Source organism: Alexandromys fortis, unplaced genomic scaffold (assembly GCF_014885135.2).
Source record: "Alexandromys fortis isolate MF-2015 unplaced genomic scaffold, M_Fortis_MF-2015_v1.1 scaffold_37, whole genome shotgun sequence".
NCBI classification, from domain to species: Eukaryota; Metazoa; Chordata; class Mammalia; order Rodentia; family Cricetidae; genus Alexandromys; species Alexandromys fortis.
This window is the reverse complement of record NW_026067914.1, coordinates 7,563,337-7,580,260: the sequence shown is the minus strand read 5'-3', so window position 1 is coordinate 7,580,260 and position 16,924 is coordinate 7,563,337. Positions and strand designations below refer to the sequence as shown.

The window sequence follows — 16,924 nt, the reverse complement described above, 5'->3', positions numbered from 1 at the left end:
GTGTGTGTGTGTGTGTGTGTGTGTGTGTGTGTGTGTGTATGTTAATTTCAGTTTCCTGTCATTGTATCCATACAACTACTTGTCCCTGCCTTCGTAACATGAAAACCAGTCATGAATGTTGTGGAAACAAACAGCAAGAGGTCATTCCAATAAAACTTTACGGAAAGAAACAAATTATAAGAGACAGCCAAGCCAGCATTTGATGGCCTCTAATTTAGAGTTTGGAATGTTAGAGGAGACTTGTGAAATCATCTGAGTATGGTCTCCTTCCTCTCTTTCCCCTCTTAAAACCTGGTGGTGGGGTACAAGAAAATGTGACTTCTGAAACAGCCTCATAAGCATTCAATGCTACATCTTCAGTTTGCCTGTCCTTTCTACAATTGTGTCCTTCCTTCTTCTCCTTGACCTTATTTTCAGGTCACAAATCCTATTGACTTTCAGTTTTGTAAAATCACAGATGCGGGGCTGGAGAGAGGGCTGGGCACATAAGAGCATTTGGACTTGCAAAGGACCCAAGTGTGCTGTCCAGCATGTTGAAATACGAGCGGCGGGGCTGCGTCCCCAACACCCCAGCCGCTTGGCTAGCTTATGCCCGAAATAACAACACACAAACTGTATTCATTTAAGAACTGCTTGGCCCATGAACTCTAGCCCTTACAGGCTAATTCTCGCACCTGGACTAGCCCATTTCTAATTATGTGTGTAAGCACCCCAAGGTGCGCTTACTGGGAAGATTCTAGCCTCCATCCATCATGGTGTCTCTCCGGGAGCAGAGCAGAGTCTGACCTCACTTCCTCTTCCTTTCAGAATTCTATTCTGTTTACTCCTCCCACCAATGCTTTAACCTATGAGGCCAAGCAGTGTGTTTATTACTTAACCAATGAAATCAACAGATTGATATATGACACTCCCACATCACCAGCACCTACACTGGTAGGCTCACAACCATTTTGTAGCTGCTCTACAGGACCCAGCTCCATCTTCTGGCCTCTGCAGGCACCTGCACTCATGTGCACGCACACACATGATAAAAAGTCAAATAAATCTTGAAAAATACAGTCATAGGAATAGAAGTAAAATTCATAATTCATATTCCATCCTTCAGAGATATATGTCTTCAAATAATGGCTTCTCTTCTATAACAGAGTTCCCTGAAGTCCTCTCATTATCTCATATGTAAAAGCATACTTTCAGTCGCCTATGCATCTTGTAGTTTTTCCAGAACTCCAATTGGCACTAACTCCTAAAGAAATGCAGTGGTTCCACCGTTCCCTTACTGTGTTCCACAGCTTAGAAACTGGAAGAGAATGCCACACGTTAGTCATAAAATAACAGTTCTTAAACTTTTTAGTATTCTCATTCTTCCAGTTTTGCTTTTTTTTTTTTTTTTTTTTTTTTTTTTGAGGCTGGGATTTCAGCTTGTTATATAGCCAAGGCCTCCCTTGCACCCCTCAGTGGTGCAAGGACTGCATATACACACCACCATACCTGAGTGTCTGCTTTCTTTTAAACTCTTAGAAAATTAAGCCTTGAAAACAATGTGAATTATAATTGTGTGTGTTTACTTTAAAATTAAAAATAAAGTTTTCAGATGTCATTGTAAAATATCAAATCATTATGTCTGCATAAATGAGTTATTTTTGTAAAAAAAATACATTTTAAAACTATCACATGGAATTTAAATGTTTTTAAGATCTAATTTTTGCCCCTGTAAACGACACCTAGGTTCTCTGTCTGTTTCTTCATTCAGTCTGTTGCTGTGTGTTGTTTTGGTTGAAGTATATGATGAAAGTTCTTACCCTCATAGACGTGATTGAAAAATGAGATAGTGTTTTCATTACTTACTCAGATAAGTGACGTTGTGACTGTTCTTTGATCTTCCACCAAAACTCCACAGGCTTCTGAGAGCTCAGCTGGAATGTAAAATCCAACAATCCAGCCTCGTGTCCAAATAACCACAGTTAATTGAGCTTTCAAAAAAAATTGATTTGATTCACAATTCAGTCCCAGGTGCTTTTCCTTGAAGCAACCATTGTACTTCACAGTCTAGAGGAGGAGACCTGCTGTTTTCCTCTTATTTCTACACAGACTATTGTAGAATTACTAGTTAGGAGCAAGAATTAATAACACCAAGAACATCCTTCAGCAAAACTAGCTTTTGGACATGGGCGATTGCTAATTATGAAATCTAGAGGGACTGTTAATTGACCTTGTATGATGCATAGGATCCCAGTCCACCGCAGGCTTGTGCAAATGTTTGCTCAGTGCAAGGGAAATCGCATCTCCGTGAAAACAGTTTTAACCTCAGGGGCCATACTCTGGAGACCTACTGTCTTCAAATGTTTGGGGAAAAGCATTCGCTAATAATTTTGATGTTTCTGTTTTTTTCCAGAGAACTAAGTATTGAAAACTGGATTATGCCCGCAGTTTACGCCGGCCATTTTTCTCATATAATATGGCTTCATCCCACATGGGCTCAGCAAATCAGAGAGGGCAAACACCACTTCTTAGTAGGCAAAGACATTTCTACCACCACAATCAGGTAATTTCTTCATTTTTGGTAAGAACTGAATGCTTGTTCCTTTGAATTCTTGTAATAACCTCCTAAATGCCTCCTTGCAGAGCCGTATCTAGGCCTAGCTGTTCCAAAAAGTCTTTGAATCACCAGAAACCGATTTTTAATTCTCTTGATCTCCTTCATGTACTCTTTGTATTTGTTACTAGTTAATTCGTTTTGTTTTGTGACGTTCTCTGGAATTCGGGTTCCATTGCTGGTTAACTTCATCAAGTCTTTACACTACCTTATAGATTTATACAATCAATGGTGTCTTTTGTTCCCTGCTTCTTCTGATGCAACTGTAGTGTGCTGAATTTAACTTTTAGATTTGAGCCAGACAAGGTGAGTGGCACATATCTATAATCACAGCCCTTGGGAGGCTGAGGCTGGAGGATGCTCAAATTTGAAATCAGCCTGAACCTAAGAGCAAGACCTTGTTTCAAAATGCAAAATAAGGACTGGAGGTAGTGTTCTACTCACTTACCCAACATGCCTACAGTCCCGAGTTCAATTCCCAGCACGGAGAAAACATAAAATTTACCTGGGAGTTGTGGCACACACCTGTAATCCCAGCCCTCTGGAGGTAGAGACAGAAAGGTCTGGGGTTCAAGGTCATCCTCAGCCTCATAGTGAATCTGAGGCCCACTGATAATTCAGTGTCTGGATAAGCAGATTTTAGGTTTTAAATGTATTGTTACGGTTTTTGGGATTCAGGCTAAGTTAAATTACTATGCCCTCTGATTTGAGCTATATGTATCTCAGGGTTTTATATGTGGTTCTGAACCAATATCCTCCAACTTGTGTTGCTACAATGTCTGTCCTTAGCGGTAGCAGTCCAGTTCTAAATTCTCTTGCGAGAGGAAGAACTTTTAAATCAATGTACACATAACTTTATAGGCCCTGAGTGATAGTAAAAATTGTGACCCTAATTCTTTTTCTGTTTTGATGACAATGTTACCTTTGGTGTTACATGCTTTTATCATTAATATGAGTAGCATCATCTTGATTTATGAAAACTGTGCTATAGTTTCTCTGTAGCTTTGGAGCCTCTACTGGAACTAGCTCTTGTAGACCAGGCTGGCCTCAAACTCATGGAGATGCCACCACTGCCCAGTTTACTATACAATTTTTAAAAAGTGATTAGTACTCAACATATAACAAATATTGTACATAATATTGATCTACATAAAAAAGTGAATTTAGTATGTTGAGTGGGCCTAATAGAACCTGTAAAATCAAATCATTTTGTTTAGGCTGACAGATATTTGTTGTTATTGTTCACAACAGCCCATCTTTGGTCTCCCAGATGCTGGGGTTAAAGGTGTGAGCCACTGTGCCAGCTTGATGTGGAGATACATGTATGAGAGACAGGTTCTCACTTATGTTGCCTTGAATAGCCTAACACGCTCTGGAGACCAGGATGGCCTTGAACTCACAGAGAAGTGCCTTCCCAGTGCTGGGATTAAAGGGGTGTACCACCACACCAGGCATGGTCTTGGTTTCCTGAGACAGGGTCCTATTCTGGCACAGAGCATCACAGATGTTTTCAAAAACTCAATATATAATTTCAGCTTTGGGAATATTGTGCTTAGCTCATGACTTAGTTAGTCCAGCAAGTGAAAATGTGTGAACAGCCAATTTCAATTGCGTGTAGGCATGAATCTCCGTTTATTTATTTGCAGAAATAGAAGCAAAGTGAAATTTGCTTATTAAGAATATGAGGCTTTGTAAACAGAAGTTGGTAAAGTGCTTTACAGTATAAGCATGAGGACCTGCGTTTGATCCCAGAGCCTGTATGAAAAGCTAGGCCTGGCACCACATACTTCTAATGCCAGTCCTGAGGAGGCAGCGCCAGGCAGATCTGTATGACTTCCAGCTCCAGACCAGAAAGACTGAAGGGATGCCACCCCAGATTGGCTAGCTTCCACAAACACATACTGGCATGCATACTACACACAGACTAGAAATTTAGGTTAGGGTTACAGTGTTTGTTTTCATTAGGGTGTTACAGTTTTTAATAAACTTGCATTCTATTTTTATGTCATTGATCTGTTTTAAAATTGTCTTCTTTTTAATTTACAGCTATAGGGGCTGGGGGTGGATCCTCGGTTGGTAGAGTGTGTGGTTAGTGTGCTGGAAGCCCCAGACTCAGTCCCACCACATTATGAGCCCATGCCAAAATGCCAGCACTCAATGGAGACAGGAGAATCGGTACTTTAAGGCCAGTCTAGGCTATGTGAGACCGTGTCACAAGTCACTTTAAAGCTGTATAGACAAACGTTCAACGGCCGCGGTATCCTGNTATGGACAGGTGGGGGATAAATGTATTCTTTTTATTTAGTAGAATATGCCTCTGAAGCATGTATTGAATATAGTCTTCTAAGTACTCACAGAGACATAATATAGCCAAAAAGCCAAGAATATACTGATATTTTTAGAGTCAGAAATATTACCTACATATTCCTATTGTCCTAGGTTCTTGAAAGGCTGAGGCAAGATCACTTGAGCCCTGGAGTTTGGTCCCACAATGAGCATATTAGTCACACTCTGTCTCTGTAAAAAGGAAAGGAAAACAAAAATAAAGTTGGAGCTGGAAAGATGGCTCAACAGATAAGAGCACTTATTGCTTTATAAAATCATTGGAGTTGGGATCTCAGCACCCGCGTCAAGAAGCTCACAAACACCTGTGTCTCCAGCTCCATGGGAGCCAGTGAGCCCCTGTTGACCCCATGGCACCTGCTCACTTAATGTATACATACATACATACGTACATACATACATACAGAGAGAGAGCACACGCACAATAAAACTTTAAAACAGAAATCTAGGACTCATGAAATTGCTTTTCATATTAAAAATATTGTGTTTATATACTTTAAATGAAGCTATAAAATATATCAGAAAGACCTGTATTTAGAGAAATTTTTCTTATAATTTTTTCTTAAATAAAAAACTTACATTTTTTTTTAAGTGTGTGTGTATCTGTCTGTCTGTCTGCATTTGCCAAAGGAGGCTAGAAAGGGGGTTGGCTACCTTAGAGCTAGGGTTCCAAGAGGTTGTGAGCCATCTCTTATAGATGTTAGGAAATGAATTCTGGTCCTCTGAAAGGGCGGTAAGTGCTCTTAACTTATCCGCTCTCCTTCCCTTTGTTTTCTTATTTGAGTAACAATTTCCTTCTGATATTGTTGCTTACCACACACACACCAAACCTGGGTAACAACTTTCCAGTTCAGAAAAACTAGATTTTTCTGTCCTTTCTTTTCCTTTCCTTTCCTTTTCTTTTCTTTTGTGTGTGGTCCCATACTTGCACCAGCCTGCCTTGCCTTCACAAGCTCTGAGATTACAGACATGGATCACCGCACCTGGCTCCTTCTATCTTCATGTTCCATGATCTCTGGAGTCGACATAACTACCCACCTTCGTGCTCATGGCTGGTCAGCGGGATGGGAGATCACTGTTCCACACACCTGTTTTCCTGTCACAGTCACTGACCAGAAACTCCAAGGTGGCCAAATCTAGCCGCAAGGTGGACTATAAAAATGCAGTCTTACGTCGGGCAGTGGTGTGCCCGCTGAGAACGTGGAGAAAGCCGTTTCTACTGAAGACAAAGTACAAGTTGTTTTTGTCGGGGGTGCCTTATTTCTGCAGAGTCATAGTAATGTCTGCTCTTTGCTCATTCCTTGAAATATTCTTTTCCCTTTGCTCCAGGGTTACCAGTACAGATTATTACTTCCTAAGTGATGGTCTCTTTGTACCTGAAGACCAGCTGGAAAACCAAAAACCATTGCAGTTGGATGTGATCATGGTAGAACCTTACAAACTCTGTAACAATCAGGATGACAGTGACTCCGTGTCTTCTGCAAAGAGGCCCAAGCTGACACTGGGCGGTAGAGAGAGCACTTCCTCTGCTAATGAGGACCCTTGCTCAGAAGGACTGTCAGGGGATGCAGGGACCCCAAGAAGTGACCATGCTTGCCAAGAGACATCATGCTCATGTTCTGGAGGCCAGCAGTACCAGAGCCCAGCCAGCACTGGGAACATTCTGGAAATGCTGAAGGATGGAGATGCGTTTGTTTTAGATATTGACTTGGATTTTTTTTCTGTCAAAAATCCCTTCAAAGAAATGTTCACTCAGGTAAATGTGGTCTTTTGGAAGCACAGACCTTGACAATTGCATGGCATTTCTCTGTATTACAGGTAGCAAGCTTTCTGCAAACATCTGGATAATTATCTTCGCTTAAAGGTCATATTTTCTGCCACATATTCTTCTGTTCTTTTCCAGTCTTTTAAAATTATATATAAGCTTATCATCAATCTTAATTAAAAATTCCAAAATCAGCTGGGTAATGGTGGTACTTGCCTTTAATCCCAGCACTTAGGAGGCAGAGGCAGGCAGATCTCTGTGAGTTCAATGCCAGCCTGGTCTACTGAGAGAGTTCCAGGACATGTTCCAAAGCTACAAAGAAAACCTGTCTGGAAAAAAAATTCCAAAATCTAAACTACTGCAAAATCCAAAACTTTCTACACACCATGATGAAATGCACCCATAAAGTCCCCGGGTAGAACTTCTGCTTCAAAGCATCCATCTCAGATAAAGATATCCACCTACATTATACTTTGTAATTTAGTGGCTATATTCGTATTTTTTATTACATGAACTTTTTTATTTTGGGTGACAGTGGCTCATGCCACAGCACACATGTGGAAGTCAGAGGACAACTCTCCAAAGCCAATTTTAAAATCATCAGGCTTGGTGGCAGGCACCTCCACCCTCTGAGCCATCTCTCTGGCCTAGCCGTATTTTTCGTATGAACAGAGATAACAAGGCAAAGCATAGTGGTACATGCTTGTAAGACCAGTACTTGGAAAATAGATACAGAAGATCATGAGTTCAAATCCAGCCTGGGCTATGTGGAACCTTATTGCAGAAAAAGAGATCATGAGTTCAAATCCAGCCTGGGCTATGTGGAACCTTATTGCAGAAAAAAAAATGATAATAAGTAATTCCAGTTTGTTCCATCTGTGTCCATCACTAGCTGTGTCATCCTGGGAAAGATACTCGCCTTCCTGGCACTGTAAACAATCACCACAGTCTACTAAGAGAGTACCTCAGTAGTAGCACACTTACCTAGCTTACTCAGGGTGTGCACCCCTCCCCCTGTGCTGCAAAATCAGTACTTATATAATAAATGAGCCCCAGCTCATAGTATTGCTAAGATCAGCGAAGTACTGAAGACGTGCTGCAGCGTTGTGCCTAGTACATTTTAGCTCCTATCTACCCCTGGGCCAGATGCAGCCACTTAGAAATGGAGCTGTCTAGTTAGGTTTTTAAGGAGTCTACTCCTTTTATTTAACTTATAAAACCTAGCTGTGTTAGGCGTCTTTCTCTTAACTCGGGTTCTATGTGCCAGCATTCCTTCTGTACACCAGAGGTCTCTGTTGCCAGGGAAGTAGCTGCGTGGTACACGTGGGGCATCTTCTGTCATCATCACTGCAGACGTGTGTCTCCCACGAACAGCTGCAGTCGTTAGAGCTTGGGATATATCTATTCTGATTAGTATTAGACACAATTTTATGATCTGTTACCCTATTCGATAACTTTTATACTATATTCTGTCCAGATTTTATACTATAATCTGGAAAATTAGATCTGCTTTGGAAATCTAAAGCATACAGTGTGCTTGATTCTCCCAGGCAAACATTGAGATGCTATCTCAGATATTTTCTTATTTATCACTGGCATATTGTTGGAAACTCCTAACCTTGGGGGTTTTGTTTTGTCTTACAGGATGAATACAAAATTCTACAGGAACTTTACCAGTTTAAAAAGCCTGATAGTAACCTTACTGAGGTAAACCCTATACTTTATCTACCACTAACTACTACCTTACTTTCGTTTTTTGATTGTTTATTTTAAAAGAGTTTGTATAGTTCTAGCCGGCCTCCAATTCAGCCCCCTGAGTGCTGGGGTTGTGAATGTGAACCTCCTTGCCTGATTCTAATAATATCTTGTCGCTTATTTAAATGTTCTCAGCTCTCTGGGTTCTCTGTGTGCATATAGATATTCACACATACATGTGTGTTTTTTTGATAAGTGCCTCAGTACATAGAAAATCTTTTTAGCTAAGTGAACTAGTATTTTCATAATTAGTATTTTACTTGTTTTTTAAAGGAATAACTGTAATCTCAGTTTTTCAATGTTTTTAAAGGAAGATTTGGTAGATATTGTTGACACTCGAACTCACCAATTAGAAGACTTAGAAGCAATTTTTGCTGATTTGTGTGACGGTGATGGTGAAGAAACTGTACAGAGATGGGCTTCAAACCCTGGGTAAGGCCTCCTAAACATTTTCCCCAAATCCTGAATTGTCCTTTCGAGCTACATTCCAAGTTTGTTGAATGGGTTGCTCTTTAAATTAGACTCAAGGGTTAGGGAGATGGCTTACTCAAGAAAGTGCATGCCACATCGCCATGAGGACCCGAGTTCAGATCCTGAGCATCTATTTAAAAAGCCAGGCTTGATAGTAATAGGGAGGCAGTAGCTCACTGGCCAACAAGCCTAACTGAATTGATAAGCATCTGAGTCAGTGAAAGATTCTGTCTCAAAACTAACTAAAGACGTCGTCGTCCAGTGTTGATTGACAAGCTCTCTGTCAAAGGATTTGGGGGTGGAGACAGGAAGATAGGAGTTGAAGGTCGTCAGCTGCATATGGAGTTACAAGCTAACCTGGGCTTTGGGGAAAAAGTTACTTTTCTAAAATACAGTAATAATAGTAGTAATTACAAGTTTGTTAACAAGATGACAAGGTGAGATGGTATATACCTTGAATCTCTGCACTCAGGAGGTAGAGGCAAGAGGATCTCCTTGAGTTCCAGGCCAGCCTGGCTACATAGTGAGACCCTGTCTGCTTTGGATCCTGTCCTGGAACTAGCTCTTGTAGACCAGGCTGGCCTTGAACTCACAGAGATCCGTCTGTTTCTGCCTCCCGAGTGCTGGGATTAAAGGCGTGCGCCACCACCACCCTGCGCACTGAGTTACATACTCCTGTCCTGGTTAGGGTTACTATTGCTATGATGAAACACCTTGGCCACCGCAACTTGGGGAGAACAGGATTTATTCAGCCTATTCTTCCACATCACAATTCTTTACCAAAGGAAGTGAGGAACTCAAGCAGGGTAGAAACCTAAGGGCAGGAGCTGATGCAGAGGCCACGGAGAAGTGCTGCTTACTGGCTTGGTCCTCGTGACTTGCTCAGCCTGCTTTCTTATAGAACCCAGTACCACCAGCCAGGGGATGGAACTACCCACAACGGGCTGGGCCTCTCCCATTGATCATTAATTAAGAAAATTCTCTACAGGCTTGCCTACAGCCTGATCTTAGGGAGGCAATTTTCTCTGTTGAGGTTGACTCCTCTCAGATGACTTTAGCTTGTGTCAAGTTGACATAAAACTATCCAGCACAGCTCCTAACCCCAAATCATGATTAAAAAAAAAAAAAAATCTAGTATGCCATTTGTTGCTAAGGCTAGTCAAGGTTATTGTGGTGTTTAATGACTGGGGTGGCTTTCTTCCAGAATGGAATCACTAGTTCCACTTGTACAGAGTTTGAAAAAACGGATGGAAGTACCAGACTATGAAATGGTAAATATTTTATATCATTGTAAAATTGATACAAGTAATTTTCTGGGTGGAATTTTTGTTAAAGTGGCTAAGTCTGTTCATGTTACTTATTTATATTAAAGAGTGATAAAATACATACTTTTCAGAAAAAAAATTTAAAAATAGTTTTCCAGGGGGGGTTGGAGAGATAGCTCAGCAGTTAAGAACACTGACTGTTGTTCCAGAGAACCTGGGATCAATTCCCAGCACCCACGTGGCAGCTCACAGCTGTCTGTGACTCCAGTTCCAGGGGGCATAACTTCCATGACAAAACACCAATGCACATAAAATAAAAATAGATAAAATTACGAAAAGATTTTTTTTTACAAAAAGATTTTTACCTTGAAAAAGATTCTTATTTTCTCTAAGAAGCAAGGGTACTATGAATCTTTTATTCATTTTTTTTTTTTTAAACTATGGCTTGCAGCAGGATCTCATGCAGCTCCCTGGCCCGTAACCTCCTAACCTAACCCTAACCCCTAGCCCTTAACCCCAACCCTAACCTCCTGCGTCCTCCTCACAGTTCTGGTATTTCAGGCACACACCACCATGCCCAGCTGTTACTACTTCTCTGGGGTTTTTGAGCTTTTACTGTGCTTGTCAATAGTCCAGTCTCACCTCACTATCCATACTTTAGTCTGTAGTTTTTAATTTCATCACTTTGTTGATTTTTTTTTTCTGTTGTCAGACAAGGTTTCACTGTGTGATCCTGGCTGACCCAGAATTTGCTATGTAGACCAGGCTGGCCTCAAACGTCTTGTGAAAAGTGCTGGGGATGAAGGGGTGTGCTAGCACGCCTGGTATCTGTTCTTACTGAAGCTCTTTTCCTTTCTCTGAAAACTCACTCAGTCATAAAACCAAAAGAGAAAGAAGACAACTGTGTCTGGTGCATTTTAAATGTTAGTTCTTTGCCACTTGTCAATAGTGACCTGAGTGGGGAGACAAAGACGTAGTGCTTGAAGCTTTCTAAGTCATGTGACTTACAGTCCTCATAGTGTTCTGACTCCATGTCCTTACAGACCTTAAAACATTCTAATGCATGGTAGGTGGTGATGCATGCCCTTAATCCCAGCACTCAGGAGGCAGAGGCAGGTGAATCTCCATGATTTTGAGGCCAGCCTGGTCTATAAGAGCTAGTGCCAGGACAGGCTCCAAAGCTACAGAGAAACACACTCTCATAAACATAAATCAAAAACAAAAAAATTCATATCCCTTATAATCCTTAAAACGTTCTGACTGCATATCATCTTATAGACCTTAAAACACATATTTTCTTTTTGACCCGATATTTGAGAAAACTAGAAACTTTAAAAATTGAAGTGAAGCCAGGAAGGGCTTCTCTATTGTTTCCACACTCTGGCAGTGGCGGCTCTAATAGCAAGTTCCAGCCTAGCCTGGGCTACATGCTTCCTTCAAAGTTACTCTGGGCCTAATAGCAACACGATCAGGTGCATTTCTCAGATTGTTAAAATGCCACAGCTGAGACTCCATCCCCTTACCTCTGAGTCTGCTGCTCTGTGTCATCAGTCAGAGGAGTTTTAATATTTTCTTTTGTTGTGGAATGCTGCCATACCTCTTTATTCGAGATGGCGTTTACTAGCTTAATCGTCACTTATTAAATAGATAGGTGAATAGCAACAAAAGAGTATCATGGTTAATGCTTGCTAAGCCAAAGAGTGCTCTTTTCTGAAAATGGCGTTTGTTAAAAATAACACATCAGAGCTGGAGAGATGACTCAGCAGTTAACAGCACAGGCTGCTCTTTCAGAGGACTCGGGTTCAGTTGCTAGCACCCACATGACCACTGAGAATCATCTGTAACTGCAGTTCAGAGGATCTGATGCCCTCCTGTGGCCCCTGTAGGCACTGCATATGTGTGGTACACATACCTACATGCAAGCAAAACACCTGTACACATAGAAAAAGAATGATGGGTGCAGGAAACTTGGGGCTTGAAAGTGCTGATATACCAAATGTGTGTTCAGATAAGTGTGCCTGAAGCATTCCTTGATTCTTCCTGCGTGTGCTCTCTCTCTTTCTCATCACAGTGCACGTGTAGTGGTCAGACTATAGAATTAGTTCTCTCCTGCTCTTGTGTGGGTTCTTGAGATTGAACTGAGGTACAGCTTTTTGCAGCGAGCATTTTTACTGATGAGCCATCACGCTGTCACCGTCAACTTTTATTTTTGAGATAAGGTCTCTCTGAATGTGAAGCTCCTTAGTTCAGCTTGGCTCACTGGCCAATGAGCTTTAAGGATCTGCCTGTCTCCTCACTGCCCACTCTCTCAAGAACCTCCCCAAATCATTAAAGTGTCATTTAGAGTCTTTGTTTCCAGCACTGGGCTTGAAGCCAGTACTTGTGTTTGCTAGGCTACACTCTACAGTGAGCTGTGTACCCAGCTCATGTGCCGTTTTCATTTCTTTCAGGTTCACCAGGCTGGGCTAACCTGTGATTATTCAGAACTCCCTCATCACATCAGCACAGAAGAAGAAATCGAGTGCCTTATTCAGTCTGTGTATTATCTACTGAAAAATCTTCCAAAGCCTACTCTTGTGACAATTGCAAGGTATGTGTGACAGGCTGAATAACAGTCCATCACAGATGGCCGTGTCCTACCCTCTGGAACCCATGGATGTGTTGCCCCTGCACAGCAGAGGGGACTTTGCAATGTGATGAATGCAAGGGTTTTGAAATGATTTATCCTAAATTACCTGAGTGGAACCAGTGTTGTCACAAAACTAGTAAAAGAAGTCTGAAATAGCATACTCAGAGAAGGGGCTAATGTTTGGAAGGGGCCATACTGCCAGCTTTGAAGATGGAGAGTAGGTCTCCTATTCTCAGCATCTTACTAGTAAAGGTGAGAAGAGCAGAGCTCTGCTCAGGCTATATTCTGTGAGTATGTACACACGCTCACAGAAGAGATGGCTAAGCAGTTAAGAGCATTTACTGTTCTTACAGAGAACCTGAGTTCTGTCCCAGCACCCAAAATCAGGTAGCTCACAACCACAGCTCCAATTCTAGGGTATCTGATGCCGTATTCAGCACCCTGTGATGCGTACATACATGGGTGCACACTCACACAACACAAACACACAAAAATAAAATTTTAAGGAAAAAACGTTCCCTTACCCTGAAACAACACTGTGTCCCCTATTCGGGGCTTGTGAGCATTAAAGAGCGGGTAGGTCATGATCTGGAGCGATGGCTCTATGGGTAAAGTGCGTGCCACTTAGTACAAGGGCCGGAGTTCAGCCACGGTAGCACATGCTTGTCTTACACACTTGAGAGGCAAAGTCAGGATGGTATTGGGAAGCTTGAGACCACCCTGGTCTACATAACCAGTTCGAGGCTATCCAGGTCTGCCTAGCAACATCCTGTCTCAAAGCAAAAGTACAGAAAGTTGGTCATTGTACCTGTCCTACAGAATAGCTTTTTGAAAATAATGATAAAGAACTATTCTTGTAAAGCACCTAAGGTAGGTAAATATCCTCCAGGTCTCGGGAACCCGTGTGTCGCCTCAGTGTCCGCAGCACACACGGCTGTCCCTGCACACAGAACGACTCTGTCATACTCACAGGTCCTTCCCCTTTCTCTCTCGGCTGCAGGTCAAGTCTGGATGATTACTGTCCTCCTGAACAGGTTGACAGCATTCAGGAAAAGGTCCTCGGTGTGCTGAGCTCACTCTACGGGACCCTGGACACTCACCTGGTATATTCAGAGGAGTCTCCTCCATGTTGAAGCTCACAGAGCACTAGGCTCCTGTGCAATTGGTACAGCAGCAGGGCTTTTGTTTGTGAGTCTTCCAGAGGACACTTTCGTTTTTTGGCTTTTTGAGACAGGGTGTCTGAGTAGCCTTGACTGTCCTGGAACTAGCTCTGTAGACCACGCTGGCCTCAAACTCACAGAGATCTGCCCATCTCTGCCTCCCAGTGCTGGGATTAAAGGCATGTGCCACCACCACCCAGCCAGAGTACACTTTTTATGTTAACTTTCGGTTGAAATCAGTCCGATATTTTGAATCTCAAGCAAACATCAGTTGTTGAATACGGCAATTGGGGTAGAGGTAGGAGATGTTTGTTGGTTTGGTTTTATTGTTTTTACATCGAATCTGTAAACCCCAGTTGATGGGGACTCTTGGCTATCTTTCTTGCTTTCCACGTTGTCTTTGATTTCGTGAGAGATTTTTTTCTCTTCCCCAAACAGAGCTTTGGATTAGATGAGAGTTATTTATTTATTCATTCAGCTGGTGCTTATTTAGCACTCTCCTCTGCCCGACACTGCTAAAGGCAAAATGCCCTGCCCTCCTGGGGGACACGGGAGCAACAATGATGGGCTTTGGACAGTCTCAGGGATAGAGAACAGATGCGTCTCGGGCATGCAGTCAATGCTCAGGCACCCTGGCCTTACAGGAAGTTACAGTCTCAAAAGATCCTTACCGGTCCATGAAGATACTGTGCTAAGGCAGCCTGTCTAAGGACGTTGGAATTGTGCCCTCGCTTTTGCTAATGTTCTCCAGCATTGTTTTTATGCCAGAGGTCTGGTTGAGTAAACAAATTTTCCCTTTCTGTTGTTACTTGTAGGTTTTTTGGTGTTTTGTTGTTGTTTGGTTGTTTGGTTTTGGTTATTTGAGACAGGGTTTCTCTGTGTAGCCTTGGCTGTCCTGGAACTCGCTCTGTAGACCAGGCTAGCCTCGAATTTGGAGAACTACCTGCCTCTGCCTCCTGAATGCTGGGATTAAAAGAATGCACCACCACTGCCTGGCTGCTTGTACTTTTTGATAATTGGAAAGACTCCTGGGGAGTTTTCCTTCAGGTTGTCATTGTGGGCCTCAGCTGGCATTTAATCACCAAGTGTCACTTTATTGGCAGTCAGGGTCAAGGGGCTAGAAAGTTACTAAGCACTTTTTGCTCTTGTGGAGAACTGGAGTTTAGTTCCCAGCACCCATATGACACACAACGTCTTATAACCCCAGAGCTAGAGGCCGACACTCCTGTTGCTTCACAGCACCAGACACTTATGTACTAACCACATACAAACACTTAAAATTAATCTTAAAAATCGAGATGAACAAATTTTTCTGATAAACCAACTTTCTTAAAGAAAATGTAGGAAAACTGCATCTTTGTGACCTGACAGAAATATCCAAGGCCATAGCTGCCTTCCACCAACCTCCTCATGTGTCTGAGCTCAGTGGGGCCTCCCATAGGTGAGCACAGAGCAAGACAAGTGAAGAACAGTTTATTGCTTGAGACAGCCAGGAGAGCAGTGGGGACCTTTTCCAGAGTACTCTCTCCCCAAATAAGGAAAGGAAGGAAATTGTGTTGGGGAGACTTGTACAAGTTTTTCCTAGAAAGACCTATCACTGCATAGAGAATATTTTTCTGCTGTATGCATTTGGAGATCATGCTTTATGTATTTAATAAGCCAAGTTTGCCCTTGTGACCCAGAAGATTAGTAGGCTCTTCTGACTGGATTAAACTTGTGGGGAGGGGGAGATGTGCTTTAAGGAATGTAGCATCTCCCCCCTGCCCTGCCTCTGCAGACAACAGTGTTTACAGTGCTCGCTGACCGTGGGAGTTATTTCCTCAGTTTACCTTCTTACCTTCTTCCTGCATTTGGCTTCACTTTTGTTCTCTAGTTAGTCTCTTTTCCTTTAAAGAAGAGGTGAGATGACGTGTGAAGAAAACAGAAAGCGCCCATCGTTCACCTGAACATAGTAGCTGCTCCCATTTCTCAGCCCTCAGATCTGCACGTGCGCCCGTAGAGTTGTGGGACCAAAATCAGTTACTTGGCTGCAGCTAGTACTCCAGGACACGTGACCATTGTCGCACGGTAGATGGAAGCATATTCTGTTTGTGTGTGTGTGTGTGTGTGTGTGTGTTTTGGGGTTTTCGAGACAGGGTTTCTCTGTAACTTTGGAACCTGTCCTGGAACTAGCTCTTGTAGACCAGGCTGACCTCGAACTCACAGAGTTCCTGTGAGTTCCTCCTGCCTCTTCCTCCCGAGTGCTGGGATTAAAGGCATGTGCCACTGCTACCTGGCTATATTCCATTCATTTTAATAGTGACCATATTTTCCTCTGGTGAATTCTCTTGTCATTATAAAATTTTGTAATTTTTTTATATATATTGAAAATTTTCTGTTAAAGTTCTGTAAATAGGAATTATTTTTTATGTATAAGTCTTTCTATGTTAAATGAAATTAAATGCTATGTTTGTCAGTTTTAAGGCTTCTAGGTCAAACTATATCACTGCCTGTTCTCGATGTCAGTCTGCTGGTTTCATTGGTTTTTACCTATGTTTTATTTTGATTTGTTGTTGTTGTTGTTGGGAGAGTTGTTTCTATTTATTATGAGTCCAGTAAACATCATTTTTTTAACTTGGGTCAGATAAAAGTGATACACACCTGTAATCTCAATATCCAAGCTGATGCAGGAAGATTCCAATGAGTTCAAGCCCAGCCCAGGCTACAAAGACTCATCTCAAAAAGAGAGCAAGAAGTCTATTTCCTTTATTGGCATTCTGGTGTTTAAGGTGTTCCCCTCCCCAACCCCCCCCCCCAGCCCTGTGCTCAGTCCTACTTGTTGAATGAAGCCCAATTAGTAAAGACAGGAAGCTGTTTAACTAAAATTCCTTCATTTGTATTCCAAATACTGGTGACGGAATAGATAATACAAATAGCCGTGAAGTGAGGCTCTGCACCCACTGA

The 16,924-nt window shown here is 42.2% G+C and overlaps 1 protein-coding gene across 3 annotated transcripts in view; it reads left to right on the top strand.

Moving 5' to 3' along the window:
* CUNH5orf22 (chromosome unknown C5orf22 homolog) overlaps nucleotides 1–14,789 on the top strand; it is a 16,614-nt gene extending 1,825 nt beyond the window's left edge. For all 3 annotated transcript variants that reach the window (XM_050139066.1, XM_050139068.1, XM_050139067.1), the window contains 7 exons: nucleotides 2,393–2,542; nucleotides 6,266–6,692; nucleotides 8,346–8,408; nucleotides 8,767–8,888; nucleotides 10,132–10,198; nucleotides 12,643–12,782; nucleotides 13,822–14,789. In XM_050139066.1, the coding sequence (XP_049995023.1) occupies nucleotides 2,393–2,542; nucleotides 6,266–6,692; nucleotides 8,346–8,408; nucleotides 8,767–8,888; nucleotides 10,132–10,198; nucleotides 12,643–12,782; nucleotides 13,822–13,954 (1,102 nt within the window). In that variant the 3' untranslated portion in view covers nucleotides 13,955–14,789. The remainder of the gene's footprint in view (nucleotides 1–2,392; nucleotides 2,543–6,265; nucleotides 6,693–8,345; nucleotides 8,409–8,766; nucleotides 8,889–10,131; nucleotides 10,199–12,642; nucleotides 12,783–13,821) is intronic.
* The last annotated feature ends 2,135 nt before the right edge of the window (nucleotides 14,790–16,924 follow it).